Genomic DNA, 22,298 nt, shown 5'->3' with positions numbered 1-22,298 from the left:
CATCCCCCAAAAAAAAAAAAAAAAAAAAAAAAAAATATGGTGTTCTCTTTCATACAAGTGCCCTCTCTCTAAGTAGTGTGGCCTTCAACCAATGTTATTCTCTAAATTGGGTCGTCTTTGAAAGAAGGGGTCTTTCCACAAGTGGTTTTCCTCATGTCCTAGAAAGTTGTGAAAGGAACAGTTACACTGAGTATACCAAACATTAAGAACACTTTTCTAATATTGAGTTGCACCAGCCCCTCCCTTTTGCCCTCAGAACAGCCTCAATTCGTCGGGGCATGGACTCAACAAGGTGTCGAAAGCGTTCCAAAGGGATGCTGGCCCATGTTGACTCCAATGCTTCCCACAGTTGTGTCAAGTTGGCTGGATGTCCTTTGGGTGGTGGACCATTTTTGATACACACAGGAAACTGTTGAGCGTGAAAAACCCAGCAGCGTTGCAGTTCTTTACACACTCAAACCGGTGTGCCTGGCACCTACTACCATACCCCGTTCAAAGGCACTTCAATCTTCTGTCTAGCCCATTCACCCTCTGAATGGCACACATACACAATCCATGTCTCAATTGTCTCAAGGCTTAAAAATCCTTCTTTAACTCGTCTCCTCCCCTTCATCTACACTGATTTGAAGTGGGTTTAACAGTTGACATCAATAAGAGATCATAGCTTTCACCTGGACATTCTATGTCATGGAAAGAGCAGGTGTTCCTAATGTTGTGTACACTCAGTGTATAGCAGTGCTTATAGGTATGGCCCTGACTGTGTGACCTGACCAGGAGAAACTCCTGCCTGGCCCCAGGTCACCTAGCCAGGAGAAACTCCTGTCTGGCCTCAGGTCACCTAGCCAGGGGAAACTCCTGCCTGGCCCCAGGCCACGTAGCCAGGAGAAACTCCTGCCTGGCCCCTGGCCACGTAACCAGGAGAAACTCCTGCCCCTAACTATAGCGTACTAATATGAACATTGAACACCTATGTATGATTTTTTGCATTGTGTGAACCTTCTGTGAATCACTCCACTCAGGAAAGAGCTAAAATGTTAATTTTCTCAATGTGTAAATGACCATCTGTTCTCAATGTGCTTCTAGGATAAAGAGGCGGAGCTCCAAATCATAAACAAGGTGCTGGAGGACTCTGCGCTGACGTCCCAGAAGTACCGCCAGTGGAAAGAACATAACAAAGACTTACACCTGGAGATCGAGAAACTGTCCGTCCAACGGGCTAAAGCTGTAGCCAAGGTAAAGGACACACCCCCTGGATCGTCTCCTGGGGAGATGGGGGAGGCGGTTGCCGTGGAAACAGAGGGCGCATGTGGACTGAGCCTTGGTGACGGGGAGATGCTTGTGGACGCGGAGCCATCGTTGTCGAGCACGATGAAGAACGCAGCAGGCGACTCAGATGTTGAGCCACAGTCAGAGCAAACAGCGACTGCAGGGAGCAGCATAGACAACGTAGCTAGCCCAGAAAATTTATTCTACATATGAGACACCACTGGACTGATCTGATGGTGGTTTCCCTACTTACCATCAGATAATTATGATTAGGGCCTGGAGTGTTTCTCGACCATATGACCTAACCAGGAAAAACTCATAGCTGTAGTTATAGCTGTGATTCATGACTTTAGTAATAGCTGTGATTTTGTTATGGCGTTTTTCCTGGTCAGGTGATGTGGTCAGGATAAACACTGGGCCCTCAGGGGTTTTGTTTTAAATCGTTTTTTGACTGTTGTTGATGTACGAAAGACAGGGTTTGTCTATCCAAGCCAATTGTATCACGCCAAACCTGCGGAATTCAAGTTACGGTATTCAAATGACAAAAAACAAACCATTTTTCCAAGTGTCCCTCTGTGTTGATAGATACAGTGGGGAAAAAAAGTATTTAGTCAGCCACCAATTGTGCAAGTTCTCCCACTTAAAAAGATGAGAGAGGCCTGTAATTTTCATCATAGGTACACGTCAACTATGACAGACAAATTGAGGAAAAAAAATCCAGAAAATCACATTGTAGGATTTTTAATGAATTTATTTGCAAATTATGGTGGAAAATAAGTATTTGGTCACCTACAAACAAGCAAGATTTCTGGCTCTCACAGACCTGTAACTTCTTCTTTAAGAGGCTCCTCTGTCCTCCACTCGTTACCTGTATTAATGGCACCTGTTTGTACTTGTTATCAGTATAAAAGACACCTGTCCACAACCTCAAACAGTCACACTCCAAACTCCACTATGGCCAAGACCAAAGAGCTGTCAAAGGACACCAGAAACAAAATTGTAGACCTGCACCAGGCTGGGAAGACTGAATCTGCAATAGGTAAGCAGCTTGGTTTGAAGAAATCAACTGTGGGAGCAATTATTAGGTAATGGAAGACATACAAGACCACTGATAATATCCCTCGATCTGGGGCTCCATGCAAGATCTCACCCCTTGGGGGTCAAAATGATCACAAGAACGGTGAGCAAAAATCCCAGAACCACACGGGGGACCTAGTGAATGACCTGCAGAGAGCTGGGACCAAAGTAACAAAGCCTACCATCAGTAACACACTACGCCGCTAAGGACTCAAATCCTGCAGTACCAGACGTGTCCCCCCTGCTTAAGCCAGTACATGTCCAGGCCCGTCTGAAGTTTGCTAGAGTGCATTTGGATGATCCAGAAGAGGATTGGGAGAATGTCATATGGTCAAATGAAACCAAAATATAACTTTTTGGTAAAAACTCAACTCGTCGTGTTTGGAGGACAAAGAATGCTGAGTTGCATCCAAAGAACACCATACCTACTGTGAAGCATGGGGGTGGAAACATCATGCTTTGGGGCTGTTTTTTCTGCAAAGGGACCAGGACGACTGATCCGTGTAAAGGAAAGAATGAATGGGGCCATGTATCGTGAGATTTTTAGTGAAAACCTCCTTCCATCAGCAAGGGCATTGAAGATGAAACGTGGCTGGGTCTTTCAGCATGACAATGATCCCAAACACACCGCCCGGGCAACGAAGGAGTGGCTTCGTAGAAGCATTTCAAGGTCCTGGAGTGGCCTAGCCAGTCTCCAGATCTCAACCCCCATAGAAAATCTTTGGAGGGAGTTGAAAGTCCGTGTTGCCCAGCGACAGCCCCAAAACATCACTGCTCTAGAGGAGATCTGCATGGAGGAATGGGCCAAAATACCAGCAACAGTGTGTGAAAACCTTGTGAAGACTTACAGAAAACGTTTGACCTGTGTCATTGCCAACAAAGGGTATATAACAAAGTATTGAGAAACTTTTGTTATTGACCAAATACTTATTTTCCACCATAATTTGCAAATATTCATATGTATTGATTCATTAAAAATCCTACAATGTGATTTTCTGGAAAATATTTTCTCATTTTGTCTGTCATAGTTGACGTGTACCTATGATGAAAATTACAGGCCTCTCTCATCTTTTTAAGTGGGAGAACTTGCACAATTGGTGGCTGACTAAATACTTTTTTTCCCCACTGTATATACTGTATTCATGGGATGTTATGGACTGTCTTTTCTACTGTTGCATATCTATGGCTAAGATTTTTAAAGGAGATTTAAAAGCTAAATTATATCTGTGTTGGATGCCTCTTATGTACATAGAATGTTACATGTCACTTAACAAAATGTATTGTACTTTTTAAACGTAGATTGTATATATTTTTGCACAGAATAAGGTCCTGATGGACAACATTATGACATTATTATAGCTCAAAGACAATCATTGTTTATTTTAACCTGATAAGGTTAACATGTAAGACTGTTCCCAGACCTCTGCCTGTGTGTGTGTGGGCTTGGTTTGCCCAATGCATCTTGAATATATTGATTAAATATATTCTGATTGAGCAGTAGGGATCCTCACTGGTGACTGAGCATGTGTCGAATGCAGTAAAGAACAAATGATGAACGCATTCATTTGCAAACAGTTTGTCATTCAAGAAGCCATTGTGCTAACTGATGGTCAGGTGAAACTGTCAATAAAATGCCAATACCATTATTTCAAAAATTTCTATTGAGATTTATCTTGCGGAAAATGGGAATTTTGTTTTGCATTCACTGCTGTAATAAGTTATGATAAAAGTGTTGACAGGGTTTTGGTAGCACTATTTTACAGAACTGCCTGTCCTTGATACAGTGAGGGAAAAAAGTATTTGATCCCCTGCTGATTTTGTACGTTTGCCCACTGACAAAGAAATGATCAGTCTATAATTTTAATGGTAGGTTTATTTGAACAGTGAGAGACAGAATAACAACAAAAAAATCCAGAAAAACACATGTCAAAAATGTTATAAATTGATTTCCATTTTAATGAGGGAAATAAGTATTTGACCCCCTCTCAATCAGAAAGATTTCTGGCTCCCATGTGTCTTTTATACAGGTAACGAGCTGAGATTAGGAGCACACTCTTAAAGGGAGTGCTCCTAATCTCATCTTGTTACCTGTATAAAAGACACCTGTACACAGAAGCAATCAATCAATCAGATTCCAAAATCTCCACCATGGCCAAATCCAAAGAGCTCTCCAAGGATGTCAGGGACAAGATTGTAGACCTACACAAGACTGGAATGGGCTACAAGACCATCGCCAAGCAGCTTGGTGAGAAGGTGACAACAGTTGGTGCGATTATTCGCAAATGGAAGAAACACAAAAGAACTGTCAATCTCCCTCGGCCTGGGGCTCCATGCAAGATCTCACCTCGTGGAGTTGCAATGATCATGAGAACGGTGAGGAATCAGCCCAGAACTACATGGGAGGATCGTGTCAATGATCTCAAGGCAGCTGGGACCATAGTCACCAAGAAAACAATTGGTAACACACTACGCCGTGAAGGACTGAAATCCTGCAGCGCCCGCAAGGTCCCCCTGCTCAAGAAAGCACATATACAGGGCCATCTGAAGTTTGCCAATGAACATCTGAATGATTCAGAGGAGAACTGGGTGAAAGTGTTGTGGTCAGATGAGACCAAAATCAAGCTCTTTGGCATCAACTCAACTCGCCGTGTTTGGAGGAGGAGGAATGCTGCCTATGACCCCAAGAACACCATCCCCACCGTCAAACATGGAGGTGGAAACATTATGTTTTTCTGCTAAGGGGATAGGACAACTTCACCGCATCAAAGGGACGATGGACGGGGCCATGTACCGTCAAATCTTGGGTTAGAACCTCCTTCCCACAGGCAGGGCATTGAAAATGGGTCATGGATGGGTATTCCAGCATGACAATGACCCAAAACACACGGCCAAAGCAACAAAGGAGTGACTGAAGAAGAAGCACATTAAGGTTCTGGAGTAGCCTAGCCAGTCTCCAGACCTTAATCCCATAGAAAATCTGTGGAGGGAGCTGAAGGTTCGAGTTGCCAAACGTCAGCCTCGAAACCTTAATGACTTGGAGAAGATCTGCAAAGAGGAGTGGAACAAAATGCCTCCTGAGATGTGTGCAAACCTGGTGGCCAACTACAAGAAACGTCTGACCTCTGTGATTGCCAAAAAGGGTTTTGCCACCAAGTACTAAGTCATGTTTTGCAGAGGGGTCAAATACTTATTTCCCTCATTTAAAATGCAAATAAATGTATAACATTTTTGACATGCGTTTTTGTAGATTTTTTTGTTGTTATTCTGTCTCTCACTGTTCAAATAAACCTACCATTAAAATTATAGACTGATCATGTCTTTGTCAGTTGGCAAACGTACAAAATCAGCAGGGGATCAAATACTTTTTTCCCTCACTGTAAATACTATTGACCTCTGCTGGAATTAGCATGATAACAGTGGGCCCCCCAGATAGCATATGAACACGTCATAAGCCATGATTTTTATTTATTTTTATTACAGGACATTATAGTATGTGGACACCTGCTCGTCAAACATGAAATTCCAAAATCATGGGCATTAATATGGAGTTGGTCCCCCATTTGCTGCTATAACAGCCTACACTTCTGGGAAGGCTTTCCACTAGATGTTGGAACATTGCTGCTTCCATTCAGTCACGAGCATTAGTGAGGGCGGGCACTAATGTTGGGCAATTACGCTTGGCTCGCAGTCGGTGTTCCAATTCATCCCAAAGGTGTTCGATGGGGTTGAGGTCAGGGCTCTGTGCAGGCCAGTCAAGTTCTTCCTCACCGATCTCGGCAAATCATTTCTGTATGGACCTCGCTTTGGGTCATGCTGAAACAGGAAAGGGCCTTCCCCAAACTGTTGCCACAAAGTTGGAAGCACAGAGTCGTCTAGAATGTCATTGTATGCTGTAGCGTAAAATTTCCCTTCACTGGAACTAAGGAGCCTGAACCATGAAAAACAGCCCCAGACCATTATTCCTCCTCCACTAAACTTTACAGTTGGCAATATGCATTCGGGCAGGTAGCGTTCCCCTGGCATCCGCCAAACCCAGATTTGTCCGTCGGACTGCCAGATGGTGAAACGTGATTCATCACTCCAGAGAACGTGTTTCCACTGCTCCAGAGTCCAATGGCGGCAAGCTTTACACCTCTCCAGCCAACGCTTGGCATTGCACATGGTGATCATAAGCTTGTGTGCGGCTGCTCGGCCATGGAAACCCATTTCAATTATCCCCGGACCAACAGTTCTTGTGCTGACGTTGCTCCCAGAGGCAGTTTGGAACTCGGAGTGAATGTTGCAACCGAGGACAGACGATTTTTACACGCTTCAGCACTTGGCGGTCCCGTTCTGTGAGCTTGTGTGGCCTACCACTTCACGGCTGAGCCGTTGTTGCTCCTAGACGTTTCCACTTCACAATAACCACTTACAGTTGACCGGGGCAGCTCTAGCAGGGCAGAAATGTGATGAACTGACTTGTTGGAAAGGTTGCATCGTATGACGGTGCCAGAAAGTCACTGAGCTCTTCAGTACGGCCATTCTACTGCCAATGTTTGTCTATGGAGACTGCATGGCTGTGTGTGCGCTCGATTTTTATACACCTGCCAGCAACGGGTCTGGCTGAAATGGACGAATCCACTAATTTATCCATACTTTTAATTTATCCATACTTTTGGCCATGTAGTGTAGCTTTAAAACTGTAACATTTTCTCTCAGCCTCATGGCAATGTGTAAAATAGCATGAGATTAGCTATAACACCATAGAATTAGGAATTAGAATAGTACTTATTAAGTAGTATATTATTTACTAAGTAATTTAACAGAAAAGTAATTTAACAGAATCTCTATGTATATAACTGCAAATGTTTCTCTCTGCCACCTTGGGGGGCCTCGCGAAACTGCGCTACACCACTGGAACCTTGTACTTTGGAAATCAACAAAAATAAGGAACAACATAGTTCTACTAGTACCAAGTTCTACTAGTACCAAGTTCTACTAGTAGCAAATAGGTTTTTGCTGTTTGCCATCTTACCATGTCATTTCTCAGTCATTTCTGTGCCGTAAGAAAGTTATTCTGAAGTTTTATGTCACTGACAGATTTGAATGTTGTTTAGTTCCTTGTATTTCCTCCTCATTGTTTTCCAAGACGCTTGCTGTCATAGTTACCTCACAGAGAAAACAACAACTCGTGAATGTCATTGGACAGGACGGGTGCCAGTGTGTGTCTTTTCACAGTCTGTGTGAATTTTGAAGAGGAATGTGTTGGTTATTATTGGCACAACTTCCTGATTTGGCTAAAGGCTCTTTGTGCAGTGCCAAGAAAACAAGCAGAAAGACAAAGTGGTAGCACATACAGTGGGGAGAACAAGTATTTGATACACTGCCGATTTTACAGGTTTTCCTACTTACAAAGCATGTAGAGGTCTGTAATTTTTATCATAGGTACACTTCAACTGTGAGAGACGGAATCTAAAACGAAAATCCAGAAAATCACATTGTATGATTTTTAAGTAATTAATTTGCATTTTATTGCATGACATAAGTATTTGATCACCTACCAACCAGTAAGAATACTGGCTCTCACAGACCTGTTAGTTTTTCTTTAAGAAGCCCTCCTGTTCTCTACTCATTACCTATATTAACTGCACCTGTTTGAACTCGTTACCTGTATAAAAGACACCTGTCCACACATTCAATCAAACAGACTCCAACCTCTCCACAATGGCCAAGACCAGAGAGCTGTGTAAGGACATCAGGGATAAAATTGTAGACCTGCACAAGGCTGGGATGGGCTACAGGACAATAGGCAAGCAGCTTGGTGAGAAGGCAACAACTGTTGGCGCAATTATTAGAAAATTGAAGAAGTTCAAGATGACGGTCAATCACCCTCGGTCTGGGGCTCCATGCAAGATCTCACCTCGTGGGGCATCAATGATCATGAGGAAGGTGAGGGATCAGCCCAGAACTACACGGCAGGACCTGGTCAATGACCTGAAGAGAGCTGGGACCACAGTCTCAAAGAAAACCATTAGTAACACACTACGCCGTCATGGATTAAAATCCTGCAGCACACGCAAGGTCCCCCTGCTCAAGCCAGCGCATGTCCAGGCCCGTCTGAAGTTTGCCAATGACCATCTGGATGATCCAGAGGAGGAATGGGAGAATGTCATGTGGTCTGATGAGCTAAAAATATAGCTTTTTGGTCTAAACTCCACTCACCGTGTTTGGAGGAAGAAGAAGGATGAGTACAACCCCAAGAACACCATCCCAACCGTGAAGCATGGAGGTGGAAACATCATTCTTTGGGGATGCTTTTCTGCAAAGGGGACAGGACGACTGCACCATATTGAGGGGAGGATGGATGGGGCCATGTATCGCAAGATCTTGGCCAACAACCTCCTTCCCTCAGTAAGAATTGAAGATGGGTCGTGGCTGGGTCTTCCAGCATGACAACGACCCGAAACACACAGCCAGGGCAACTAAGGAGTGGCTCCGTAAGAAGCGTCTCAAGATCCTGGAGTGGCCTAGCCAGTCTCCAGACCTGAACCCAATAGAACATCTTTGGAGGGAGCTGAAAGTCTGTATTGCCCAGCGACAGCCCCGAAACCTGAAGGATCTGGAGAAGGTCTGTATGGAGGAGTGGGCCAAAATCCCTGCTGCAGTGTGTGCAAACCTGGTCAAGACCTACAGGAAACGTATGATCTCTGTAATTGTAAACAAAGGTTTCTGTACCAAATATTAAGTTCTGCTTTTCTGATGTATCAAATACTTATGTCATGCAATAAAATGCAAATTAATTACTTAAAAATCATACAATGTGATTTTCTGGATTTTTGTTTTAGATTCCGTCTCTCACAGTTGAAGTGTACCTATGATAAAAATTACAGACCTCTACATGCTTTGTAAGTAGGAAAACCTGCAAAATTGGCAGTGTATCAAATACTTGTTCTCCCCACTGTATCTTTACAAATCCACCTTGTGTGGTAGCACATATCTGTACAAATCCACCTTGTGTGGTAGCACATATCTTTACAAATCCACCTTGTGTCTAAAGACACTTCAGCACCTTTCAGTCATAATTACCCTGTTTGTCTGCCGGTTTCAAAACAACAGGATGTTCGTTAAGGGCTCGATTGACTAAAATATACCACAAGCAGCCTAAAATTGGCTTTCTTTATCGTCAGTTCTTGAGGCAGCTTGTGCTAACTTAGCGGCTTATAGAGCTCACCAGACAGAAATTAGTTACCTCCGGTTCGTTCAGCCATTCCTATGGGGGGAAAGAATAGGGTTTTGGGATAAACCCTGAAAATAAAGTCTGAGGTTAAGACCAGCTTAGGAGGTCTTAATGTACTTGTTTTGATTACATGAATGCTTCGTATGATGTGGGAGTGCCCTGCAGTTAAATGCTTTGGGGACAAAGGTAGAAAGTTCATTTCGAAGTGCAGTAATGTAAGTATTCAATGTTTTGCATCTGCTATGTTACTTAACGATGATAGCTCCTTGAATCTCTCAATCAATCCGATACTATTGCTACTGGCAGGCAGCACTGCCGCAAAAAAGATGTTGGCTCTTAGATGGCAATTACCTCACTCTCTCCCAATCCGCCAGTGGATGCAGTTACTATTAGAAGTTATAACATTAGAATTATCGACAGCGAGTATGAATGATGCTAGTCAAGGAACAATTTAGGCCTGGAAAAATATACATCACTCTGTCAAGAATAATCTCAGCTAAAGCCCAATGTGTTCTGCAATCTATAAAGCCCAACACCTACAGTGCCTTCAGAAATGATTCATACCCAAATATATTTATTTTCTCACCCATGTACACACAATACCCCATAATGACTAAGTGAAAACATGTCACTACATGTAAGAATCTCCTTTGGCAGCGATTACAGATTTGAGTCTTTCTAGGTCAAATTCCTAAGGCACTAAAGTAAGACTGCAAAAAATGTGGCAAAGAAAATTATTATGTTTGGGGCAAATCCAATACAACAGATCACTGAGTACCAATCCTGCTGGATCGAATCCCAGAGCTGACAAGGTAAAAATCTGTCGTTCTGCCCCTGAGCAAGGCAGTTAACCCACTGTTCCCCGGGCGCCGAAGACGTGGATGTCGATTTCGGCAACCCTCTCCGCACCTCTCTGATTCAGAGGGGTTGGGTTAAATGCGGAAGATACATTTCAGTTGAATGTATTGCTGACTAGGTATCCCCCTTTCACCCTTTCCTTTCATATTTTCAAACATGGTGGTGGCTGCATCATGTTATGGGTTTGCTTGTCATCAGCAAGCACTAGGGAGTTTTTTTAAATAAAAATAAACGGAATAGAGCTAAGCACAGGCAAGATCCTAGAGGAAACCTGGTTCAGTCTGCTATCCAACAGACACTGGGAGACAAATTCACCTTTCAGCAGGACAATAACCTAAAACACAAGGCCAAATATACACTGGAGTTGCTTACCAAGACGACATTGAATGTTCCTGAGTGGCCTAGTTAGTTTGGACTTAAATCAGCTTGAAAATCTATGGCAAGACTTTAAATCTGGCTGTCTAGAAATGATCGACAACCAACTTGGTGTGCAAAACTCTTAGAAACTTACCCAGAAACACTCACAGCTGTAATTGCTGCCAAAGGTGCTTCTACAAAGTATTGTCTCAGGGGTGTGAATACTTATGTAAATGAAATATTTCTGTATTTCATTTTCAATACATTTGTAAAAAAAAAAAAAAATATTACGGGGTATTGTGTGTAGATGGCTGTAGACTTTAGGCTGTAACACAACAAAATGTGGAATAAGTCAAGGGGTATGAATACTTTCTGAAGGCGCTGTACATGTGACTTCTGCTATCAGAATACAAAGATAGCATTAAAAACGCAGTTCTAAACGCACAACAGTCGCATTGTGGTCGGATTATGTTCAGATCTGGCTGACCACTTCAGGTGGTCAGGGATGCATTGTGTGCAGATATTTCCTCAGTCTGGATGCAATCAGGCTACCAAAAGCGCATACAATGGGCGACGTCATCAGCACTCTGCCCACAAGTCTCCAGAAATCGTGTGTTTTGGGAGCGAGAGGCACCTTTTCATTATAACGTTGGAGGAAATGCGTTCCTAGCATGTGAGGAACGCGTTTGCTGGCCTCATAAATGCTAGCTAGCTAGCTAATATTTAAACAATTTTTTGTTTGGCTAGAGTTGTGCTGACACGTTACAATCCCTTTAGTGTTGCTTGCAAGCTTGCTGGCTAGCTACAGAGGTTCGCTGGTTAGTTAGCTACAGTTAGCTACTGCCATGCGTTCAGAATAGGCGATATGCACAGGCGAGCATGACGTATTTCCGATTAAATCTCAGGATGGATGTAAACTTCCGGTTATCGTAGAATGCTGTGCTACCGTATGCTAGCATTGAATGCTTGTCGTCAAAAACATCCGAAACGGTTAATTTTCGTTGTTGTTGTTGTTTATCTTAATGTTTATGTTAATGTTTTTACTTGTAATACTTCGTCTTGACTTATAACACGATGACGTGTAAACGTACGAAAGTGTCCTTTCAAAAACGGGATGACAGCTCTTCCAGCCATCACTGCTGTGTGCCGCAATGTACAGTGTCTGCCAGATGCAATTCTTCTGTTAGTTTTTTTACTTTTCCCAAAGACAGTGAATTACATAAACGATGGGTGATTAACATTCGACGAGTCAACTTTCTTACAACAAACACACGAGTCTGCAGCCGACACTTTCTAAGTGAAGATGTGATAGAGCCTCCGACTCCAGCTGGGCGCAGACGTCTGAAGAAGGGAGCTGTTCCAGTGCTGTTTCAATGGAACAATTTCAGTCTTCCAGCCCCATGGCCCGGAGTTTGGGAAAGGACCGAGCGTCCCAACACAGAAACCATGAATGATCCTTCTGTGGAATTGGACTGTCCTCCTGACCATGACTACTGCAACAGTACTGAACCTGCTGCCCTGGATATGTCCCTTGACCACAATGAAGAACTTAGTGTACTTTCCTACTGTCTTGCACCACTTGGCTATACTGTCTCCCACCACTTACCTATTTTCTTGTGCCATTTACCTACCTTCAAACAGTATTGGCAGAGCAGTAGGTGAGTGGTGCAACATCGTAGCCTAGTACCAATAACAACAGTAGAGTGAACAGTAGAGTGAAGGTTTTGCTCCTAAAGTACAAAAGCAAAGAAGTTGGGCCATATGTTTATAAAGAAAGAAGTAAAGATGACAGGACAGTTTTGAGTAGAACATCAGCAGTTTGAAGAATAGCTGAGTGGAATATGTTACTGTCAGGAAAATGTAGTAATCTCATTATTGTTTACATTTCAAACCAAACTCCAATTTGTTTACAACAGAACCAACAACAAAGCATGGCAATTCCCACTCAGCTACCCTGGTCTCTATTAGGCTACCACTGTTCAGCTATCGTGAAAACCACTAAAGTTCTAAAGTGTTCTCTTAGCAATGGCAATCAAAGCTGTGGTAACATTAAACGAGTAAAACATGTGTTGAACGGAACTGTCACGCCCTGGCTCTAGGGACTCTTTTATGTTGAGCCAGGGTGTGTAGAGTCTATGTGTTTTTGTTCTATGTCGTATTTCTAGTATTGTGTTTCTATGTTGGCCAGTGTGGTTCTCAATCAGAGGCAACAAGTATCAGCTGTTGCTTGTTGTCTCTGATTGGGAACCAGACTTAAGCAGCCAGTTTTCCCACAGTGTTTGTGGGATCTTGTTCCGTGTTGGTTTGTGTTAGACCGAGGACGTCACGTTATCGTTTGTTGTTTTGTTCGTGAAATCAGTTAATTAATAAAATATGTTTGCATTCCATGCTGCGCCTTGGTCCTCCTCCTTCGACGATCGTGACAGAAGATCCCACCAAACCAGGACCAAGCAGCGTGTCCAGGAGCAGGCAGCCTGGACATGGGAGGAGATATTGGACGGGAAAGGGTCCTGGACTTGGGAGGAGATACAGGCCGGGATGGATCGGCGTCTGTGGGAAGAGACGGTGGAGGCGCGCCGTGAGAGAGACAGCGGCGCCAACGGGTCAACGTCGGACACGCAAGAGGCAACCCCAAGACATTTTTAGGGGGGGCACACTGCATGGACGACGGGGCTGCTGCAGGCAGCTACAGGGCGAGTTTGGGGATTAGGAGAGGAGGCCACCGGGTTTGGGGGGCCGGAGGGGAGGTTGGCGGAGCCTAGAGGTAGAGCAGAGCCAACTCCCCGTACTCAGGCATGGCAGCGTGAGACTGGGCAGGTTCCGAGGTATGCGGAGCTGCGTACTGTACCGCGAGTGGTCCGGCACAGTCCGGTACGTCCTGTGCGAGCACCCCGCACATTCGTGCGAAGGTGGGCAGGCAGCCAGGACGGAGTGTGCCGGCTCAGCGCTCGTGGCCTCCAGTGCCCCTCCTCGGTCCCGGATATCCTGCGCCAGTGTCACGTCCTGTTATGCCAGTACGTGTACACACAGCCCGGTACGTCCTGTGCTGATGCCTCACACAGAGTGTGTGAAGGTAGGCATTCAGCCAGGACGGGTTGTGTCAGCTCTTCGCTCCAGGCCTCCAATCCATCTCCACAGCCCGGTCCGGCCCGTTCCTGCTCCCCGCACCAAGCCAATGGTGCGCGTCGCCGGCCCGGCCCGGCCTGTTCCTGCTCCCCGCACCAAGCCTATGGTGCGCGTCGCCAGCCCGGCCCGGCCTGTTCCTGCTCCCCGCACCAAGCCTATGGTGCGCGTCGCCGGCCCGGCCCGGCCTGTTCCTGCTCCCCGCACCAAGCCTATGGTGCGCGTCGCCGCCCGGTCCGGCCCGTTCCTGCTCCCCGCACCAAGCCAATGGTGCGCGTCGCGCCCGGCCCGGCCTGTTCCTGCTCCCCGCACCAAGCCTATGGTGCGCGTCGCCAGCCCGGCCCGGCCTGTTCCTGCTCCCCGCACCAAGCCTATGGTGCGCGTCGCCGGCCCGTTCCTGCTCCCCGCACCAAGCCAGGGGTGCGCGTCGTCAGCCCGGTCCGGCCCATTCCTGCTTCCCGCACCAAGCCTGGGGTGCATGTCGTCAGTCCGGCACAGCCCGTGCCCGGTTCACCGGTGCCTGGTCAGGTACCGGTCAGCTGCTCCACACCGGAGCCTAAGCAATCCGCTCCAACGATGTCCAGTCCAGCTCCAGCCAGCGGGGCCAGACCGGACCAGGGGGCGCTACGGGGGATTGTTGGAGGGTGGTGGTCAAGCCCGAGCCGGAACCGCCTCCGAGGAGGAATGCCCACCCAGCCCTCCCCTGTTCGGTTATGTTCAGGCGCGGTCGCAGTCCGCGCCTTTGGGGGGGGGTACTGTCACGCCCTGGCTCTAGGGACTCTTTTATGTTGAGCCAGGGTGTGTAGAGTCTATGTGTTTTTGTTCTATGTCGTATTTCTAGTATTGTGTTTCTATGTTGGCCAGTGTGGTTCTCAATCAGAGGCAACGAGTATCAGCTGTTGCTTGTTGTCTCTGATTGGGAACCAGACTTAAGCAGCCAGTTTTCCCACAGTGTTTGTGGGATCTTGTTCCGTGTTGGTTTGTGTTAGACCGAGGACATCACGTTATCATTTGTTGTTTTGTTCGTGAAATCTGTTAATTAATAAAATATGTTTGCATTCCACGCTGCGCCTTGATCCTCCTCCTTCGACGATCGTGACAGGAACCTTGAACAAGTTCAACAGAACTTTGAATGTGTCACTTAATCTAGTCCTACTCTCAGCTGGTGTGGTGGCTTTAGTTTCTTCATTGAGCGGTAGCAGTGGGCTCTCACAGAGATCTCATTTGTAGCACTGTTTTTACATGAAGTGAGAGGTATATACACATGATTAAACTTTATTTAAAGCATGATTAACCTAAAGCAGGACGGAGTCATGACTTAAAACACCAAAGCAAGGCTTCTAGCTCAGGCTAGCTAGCGTTAGCATATTACCTTCAAAGTTGCAAAGAAAATAAGAAACTTAAAATGTGAAGCCTTTTTCCAGTTTGCTACGTGGTGTCGTACTGGATGTCCGGACGACCCTCCGTATATCATTAACAGATACTTTAGGCAACTCCTGCAAACACCTTGTCAACTTAATCTCTGCCATCATAACGGTCTACTGTCACTGTCTGTTTTTTTACGCCAATGCGGAAGTGATGCGTGCATAGAGCCTATTCCATGAACTCTATCATCAGAATGCTAAAGCTGCATGAACTGTCAAGTTTAGACACGGCCAAAGTCATGGAAAGAGCAGGTGTTCTTAATGTTTTGTATACTCAGTGTATATACACACTCACACACACTTCACTGACACTCTCACACAAAACCCCCACTCATTCCCATATGGTACATACACATATGCACACACATGCTTAACACACACGCATACCCAGGGTCGGAATACCGCATTTGGGGCCCATGAGGCTAAGAGAAAATGTTGCAGTTTTAAAGCTCATTTTCTGCAATTCTACACTTTTTGCAATAGGTCAGAGAGAAAAATGTGCTGTTTTATAGCTCATCTCATGGTATTAATAGTTCATATTTTGCCATGAGTCTGAGAGAATTTTTTACAGTTCTAAAGCTAATTTCCTGCAATTCTACACATTTTGCTATCATATGCTATCTGGGGAGCCCCCGACCCCCAAAAAATTATAAATCAAAATTGGGTTGGCCAAATTCATAGGAAGAAAATAAATTCAACATGCCACATTGGGTTCAGAAACCCGCCAGAAACCACTCTGTTCGTACCGCTAGATTCTGTTTACCACAAAGAGCGTTTGATTTGATCTGTTCTCTTCTACCTTTCCTGGTTGGCAAAGTACCAGCATGTTGTCTCTGGTTTAGAATCTGTTAGAGAACGGAAAACTGAATCTGAATGCATCAGAGAAGTTGAATATATGAAACTTTTTGTTAAACTCGAAATTATATAGTTTGTAAACTTGATACACAGACAATCTGCAATATCTAACATATTGAAATTGAATTTTAAAGCTGAATGCAATATTCATTTAATTCAGTTTCAAATCATGAAATACAAGTTCAATTTACAAATGCAATGATTCCATTTGTGCATTACAAATAACATTTTTTGAATTCAAATACAATATCTAAATACAAATGAAAAAATATTGAATTCAAATACAGTTTCTGTTGGCACTGAAATCGCTCCATAATCTGTGTCCTGCTTGTTCTTCGGCTGTGAGCAGTAGATACAGGAGGGACATCAGGGCCGAATCTTGAAGCTGAGCAGCAAAGTCAAAAATACAACATAAAATATATGTACAGTGTGTTCAAATGTAGCAAGTTATGGAGGTAAGGCAATAAATAGGCCATAGTGCAAAATAATTACAATTAGTATTAACACTGGAATGATAGATGTGCAAGAGATGATGTGCAAATAGAGATACTGGGGTGCAAATGAGCAAAATAAATAACAATATGGGGATGAGGTAGTTGGGTGGGCTAATTTCAGAATGGCTGTGTACAGGTGCAGTGATCGGTAAGGTGCTTTGACAACTGATGCTTAAAGTTAGTGAGGGAGATAAGTGTCTCCAGCTTCAGAGATTTTTGCAATTCGTTCCAGTCATTGGCAGCAGAGAACTGGAAGGAATGGCGGCCAAAGGAGGTGTTGGCTTTGGGGATGACCAGTGAGATATACCTGCTGGAGCGCATACTACGGGTGGGTGTTGCTATGGTGACCAATGAGCTAAGATAAGGCGAGGATTTGCCTAGCAGTGATTTATAGATGGCCTGGAGCCAGTGGGTTTGGCAACAAATATGTAGTGAGGACCAGCCAACAAGAGCGTACAGGTCACAGTGGTGGGTAGTATATGGGGCTTTGGTGACAAAACGGATGGCACTGTGATAGACTACATCCAATTTGCTGAGTAGAGTGTTGGAGGCTATTTTGTAAATGACATCGCCAAAGTCAAGGATCGGTAGGATAGTCAGTTTTACGAGGGCATGTTTGGCAGCATGAGTGAAGGAGGCTTTGTTGCGAAATAGGAAGCCGATTCTAGATTTAACTTTGGATTGGAGATGCTTAATGTGAGTCTGGAAGGAGAGTTTACAGTCTAACCAGACACCTAGGTATTTGTAGTTGTCCACATACTCTAGGTCAGACCCGTCGAGAGTAGTGATTCTAGTCGGGTGGGCGGGTGCCAGCAGCGTTCGATTGAAGAGCATGCATTTAGTTTTACTAGTGTTTAAGAGCAGGAGGCTACTGAAGGAGTGTTGTATGGCATTGAAGCTCGTTTGGAGGTTTGTTAAAACAGTGTCCAATGAAGGGCCAGATGTATACAAAATGGTGTCGTCTGCGTAGAGGTGGATCTGAGAGTCACCAACAGCAAGAGCGACATCATTGATATACACAGAGAAAAGAGTCGGCCCAAGAATTGAACCCTGTGGCACCCCCATAGAGACTGCCATAGGTCCAGACAACAGGCCCTCCGATTTGACACATTGAACTCTATCTGAGAAGTAGTTGGTGAACCAGGCGAGGCAGTCATTTGAGAAACCAAGGCTATTTAGTCTGCCAATAAGAATGCGGTGGTTGACCGAGTCGAAAGCCTTGGACAGGTCGATGAAGACGGCTGCACAGTACTGTCTATTATCGATCGCGGTTATAATATTGTTTAGGACCTTGAGCGTGGCTGAGGTGCACCCATGACCAGCTCAGAAACCGGATTGCATAGCGGAGAAGGTACGGTGGGATTCGAAATGGTCGGTGATCTGTTTGTTAACTTGGCTTTCAAAAACTTTCGAAAGGCAGGGAAGGATGGATATAGGTCTGTAACAGTTTGGATCTAGAGTGTCACCCCCTTTGAAGAGGGGGATGACCGGGGCATGGTTCCAATCTCTGGGGATCTCAGACGTTATGAAAGAGAGGTTGAACAGGCTAGTAATAGAGGTTGCGACAATTTCGGCGGCTAGTTTTAGAAAGAAAGGGTCCAGATTGTCTAGCCCAGCTGATTTGTAGGGGTCCAGATTTAGCAGCTCTTTCAGGACATCAGCTATCTGAATTTGGGTGAAGGAGAAGCGGGGGGGGGGCATGGGCAAGTTGCAGCGGAGGGTGCAGAGCTGGTGGCCGGGGTTGGGGTAGCCAGGTGGAAAGCATGGCCAGCCGTAGCAAAATGCTTGTTGAAATTCTCGGTTATTGTAGATATATCGGTGGTGATAGTGTTTCCTAGCCTCAGTGCAGTGGGCAGCTGGGAGGAGGTGCTCTTACTCTTATTCTGGGTAATGGAGTTCTGGAGGAATGTCTGGGTAATGGAGTTCTGGAGGAACTTCTGGGTAATGGAGTTCCCCTCACAGTGATGGTGGTTATGTAGGTCGTCCTGTAGTGTAGGTTGTCCTTGTTCAGAGAGACAGATTGGATTGTGGATCTGAGATGGTGGCCAGAAGAGTCAGACAGTAGACTTCGGTCACACCATGAGGGAGGACACCGCCAAGCAACAAGGAGGAAAGAGGAGACATTAGACATTGCCTCACCCAAAACAAAACCATTTGGCGCTGACACAAATATGACTGACCCGCTGTGTGTGTGTGTGTGTGTGTGTGTGTGTGTGTGAGAGATAATGAGAGAGAGAGATAATGAGAGAGAGAGAGCTCATTTGGCTTCTGTGGTCTGCTGGAAGACCACAGACGCTTACTATAGTATGTTGTAGTATACTGTAGAATACTACAGTAAATACTGCAGAATTATCCACAAAAAAACACTAGTAAATACTACAGTAATGTACGCAAAAACACTACAGACTACACTTTTTTAACGATAGTAAATACTACAGTATTAATTTGCATATACCCATTCCCCTCCCCCATATCTCAATTTGTGCCACCCATAAGTGAGAAACGACCTGTACATGCCAAGTATAGATCATATTGTGTTCCCTACAGGTTGTACTGTAGGAAAGAGCAGAAGCTCTGAAGGTTATGGAAAATGTACTCTTATGGGTATTACTCCAGTAGGTTTCCTGAAGGAGAAAGCCTCTTCTATGTCAAAGATAATTAAACAAAAACACTACAGTAAATACTACACTAAATATTACTGTATACTACAATCCACAAAAACACCACAAATTACTATAGTACTGTATATACTAAAATTGTATTTTACTACTATAGTTAACTATTAATACTCTCTCTCTCCACTAGCCGGCCTCCTCCCAGTACCATGCCCTGAACTTTAGTCACTAGCCGGCTACCACAAGGTTCCTCAACCCTGCACATTAGAGGCTGCTGTCCTATGTACAGTGAGGGAAAAAAGTATTTGATCCCCTGCTGATTTTGTACGTTTGCCCACTGACAAAGAAATGACCAGTCTATCATTTTAATGGTAGGTTTATTTGAACAGTGAGAGACAGAATAACAACAAAAAAATCCAGAAAAACGCATGTCAAAAATGTTATAAATTGATTTGCATTTTAATGAGGGAAATAAGTATTTGACCCCCTCTCAATCAGAAAGATTTCTGGCTCCCACGTGTCTTCTATGCAGGTAACAAGCTGAGATTAGGAGCACACTCTTAAAGGGAGTGCTCCTAATCTCAGTTTGTTACCTGTATAAAAGACACCTGTCCACAGAAGCAATCAGTCAATCAGATTCCAAACTCTCCACCATGGCCAAGACCAAAGAGCTCTCCAAGAATGTCAGGGACAAGATTGTAGACCTACATAAGGCTGGAATGGGCTACAAGACCATCGCCAAGCAGCTTGGTGAGAAGGTGACAACAGTTGGTGTGATTATTCGCAAATGGAAGACACAAGAACTGTCAATCTCCCTCGGCCTGGGGCTCCATGCAAGATCTCACCTTGTGGAGTTGCAATGATTATGAGAACGGTGAGGAATCAGCCCAGAACTACACGGGAGGATCTTGTCAATGATCTCAAGGCAGCTGGGACCATAGTCACCAAGAAAACAATTGGTAACACACTACGCCGTGAAGGACTGAACTCCTGCAGAGCCCACAAGGTCCCCCTGCTCAAGAAAGCACATATACACGCCTGTCTGAAGTTTGCCAATGAACATCTGAATGATTCAGAGGAGAACTGGGTGAAAGTGTTGTGGTCAGATGAGACCAAAATCGAGCTCTTTGGCATCAACTCAACTCGCCGTGTTTGGAGGAGGAGGAATGCTGCCTATGACCCCAAGAACACCATCCCCACCGTCAAAGATGGAGGTGGAAACATTATGCTTTGGGGGTGTTTTTCTGCTAAGGGGACAGGACAACTTCACCGCATCAAAGGGACGATGGACGGGGCCATGTACCGTCAAATCTTGGGTGAGAACCTCTTTCCCTCAGCCAGGGCATTGAAAATGGGTCGTGGATGGGTATTCCAGCATGACAATGACCCAAAACACACGGCCAAGGCAACAAAGGAGTGGCTCAAGAAGAAGCACATTAAGGTCCTGGAGTGGCCTAGCCAGTCGCCAGACCTTAATCCCATAGAAAATCTGTGGAGGGAGCTGAAGGTTCGAGTTGCCAAACGTCAGCCTCAAAACCTTAATGACTTGGAGAAGATCTGCAAAGAGTAGTGGGACAAAATCCCTCCTGAGATGTGTGCAAACCTGGTGGCCAACTACAAGAAACGTCTGACCTCTGTGATTGCCAACAAGGGTTTTGCCACCAAGTACTAAGTCATGTTTTGCAGAGGGGTCAAATACTTATTTCCCTCAATAAAATGCAAATCAATTTATAACACTTTTGACATGTGTTTTTCTTGATTTTTTTGTTGTCATTCTGTCTCTCACTGTTCAAATAAACCTACCATTAAAATTATAGACTGATCATTTCTTTGTCAGTGTGCAAACGTAAAAAATCAGCAGGGGATCAAATACTTTTTTCCCTCACTGTACATAGTCATGGAACACTAGTCACTTTAATAATGGAACACTGGTCACTTTAATTATGTTTACATACTGTTTTACCCACTTCATATGTACAGTATATACTGTATTCTGGTCAAGGCCTATCCTATTTAACTTTTGCTGTACAGGGTATACAGAAGATAGCCCTATTTGGTAAAAGACCAAGTCCATATTACGGCAAGAACAGCTCAAATAAGCAAAGAGAAATGACAGTCCATCATTACTTTAAGACATGAAGCTCATTAAATCCGGAAAATGTCAAGAACTTTGAAAGTTTCTTCAAGTGCAGTCGCAAAAACCATCAAGCGCTATGATGAAACTGGCTCTCATGAGGACCGCCACAGGAAAGGAAGACCCAGAGTTACCTCTGCTGCAGAGGATAAGTTCATTCAGTAACAGACACATCTCAACATCAACTGTTCAGAAGAGACTGTGTAAATCAGGTCTTCATGGTCGAATTGCTGCAAAGAAACCACTACTAAAGGACACCAATAAGAAGAACAGACCTGCTTGGGCCAAGAAACAGGAGCAATGGACATTAGACCGGTGGAAATTTGTCCTTTCGTCTGGAGTCCAAATTGGAGATTTTTGGTTCCAACCACCGTGTCTTTGTGAGACGCGCTTTGGGTGAATGGATGATCTCCACATGTGTAGTTCCCACCGTAAAGCATGGAGGAGGTGTTATGGTGTGAGGGTGCTTTGCTGGTGACACTGTCTGTGATTTATTTAGAATTCAAGGCACACTTAACCAGCATGGCTACCACAGCATTCTGCAGCAATACGCCATCCCATCTGGTTTGGGCCATCATTTGTTTTTCAATAGGACAATGACCCAACACACCTCCAGGCTGTGTAAGGGCTATTTGACCAAGAAGGAGAGTGATGGAGTGCTGCATCAGATGACCTGGCCTCCACAATCCACTGACCTCAACCCAATTGAGATTGTTTGGGATGAGTCGGACCGCAGAGTGAAGGAAAAGCAGCCAACAAGTGCTCAGCGTATATGGGAACTCCTTCAAGACTGTTTGAAAAGCATTCCAGGTGAAGCTGGTTGAGAGGATGCCAAGAGTGTGCAAAGCTGTCATCAAGGCAAAGGGTGGCTATTTGAAG

The 22,298-nt window shown here is 44.8% G+C and overlaps 1 protein-coding gene across 1 annotated transcript in view; it reads left to right on the top strand.

Annotated features, from left to right (window-relative positions):
* LOC121539705 (connector enhancer of kinase suppressor of ras 1) overlaps positions 1 to 1,852 on the top strand; it is a 64,648-nt gene extending 62,796 nt beyond the window's left edge. Inside the window, exon 20 of the mRNA XM_045206118.1 lies at positions 1,084 to 1,852. Within this exon, the coding sequence (XP_045062053.1) occupies positions 1,084 to 1,479 (396 nt within the window). The 3' untranslated portion in view covers positions 1,480 to 1,852. The remainder of the gene's footprint in view (positions 1 to 1,083) is intronic.
* Positions 1,853 to 22,298: the final 20,446 nt, after the last annotated feature.

Source organism: Coregonus clupeaformis, chromosome 21 (assembly GCF_020615455.1).
Source record: "Coregonus clupeaformis isolate EN_2021a chromosome 21, ASM2061545v1, whole genome shotgun sequence".
Classification (NCBI taxonomy): Eukaryota; Metazoa; Chordata; class Actinopteri; order Salmoniformes; family Salmonidae; genus Coregonus; species Coregonus clupeaformis.
This window is presented reverse-complemented; position numbering and strand designations above follow the sequence as displayed.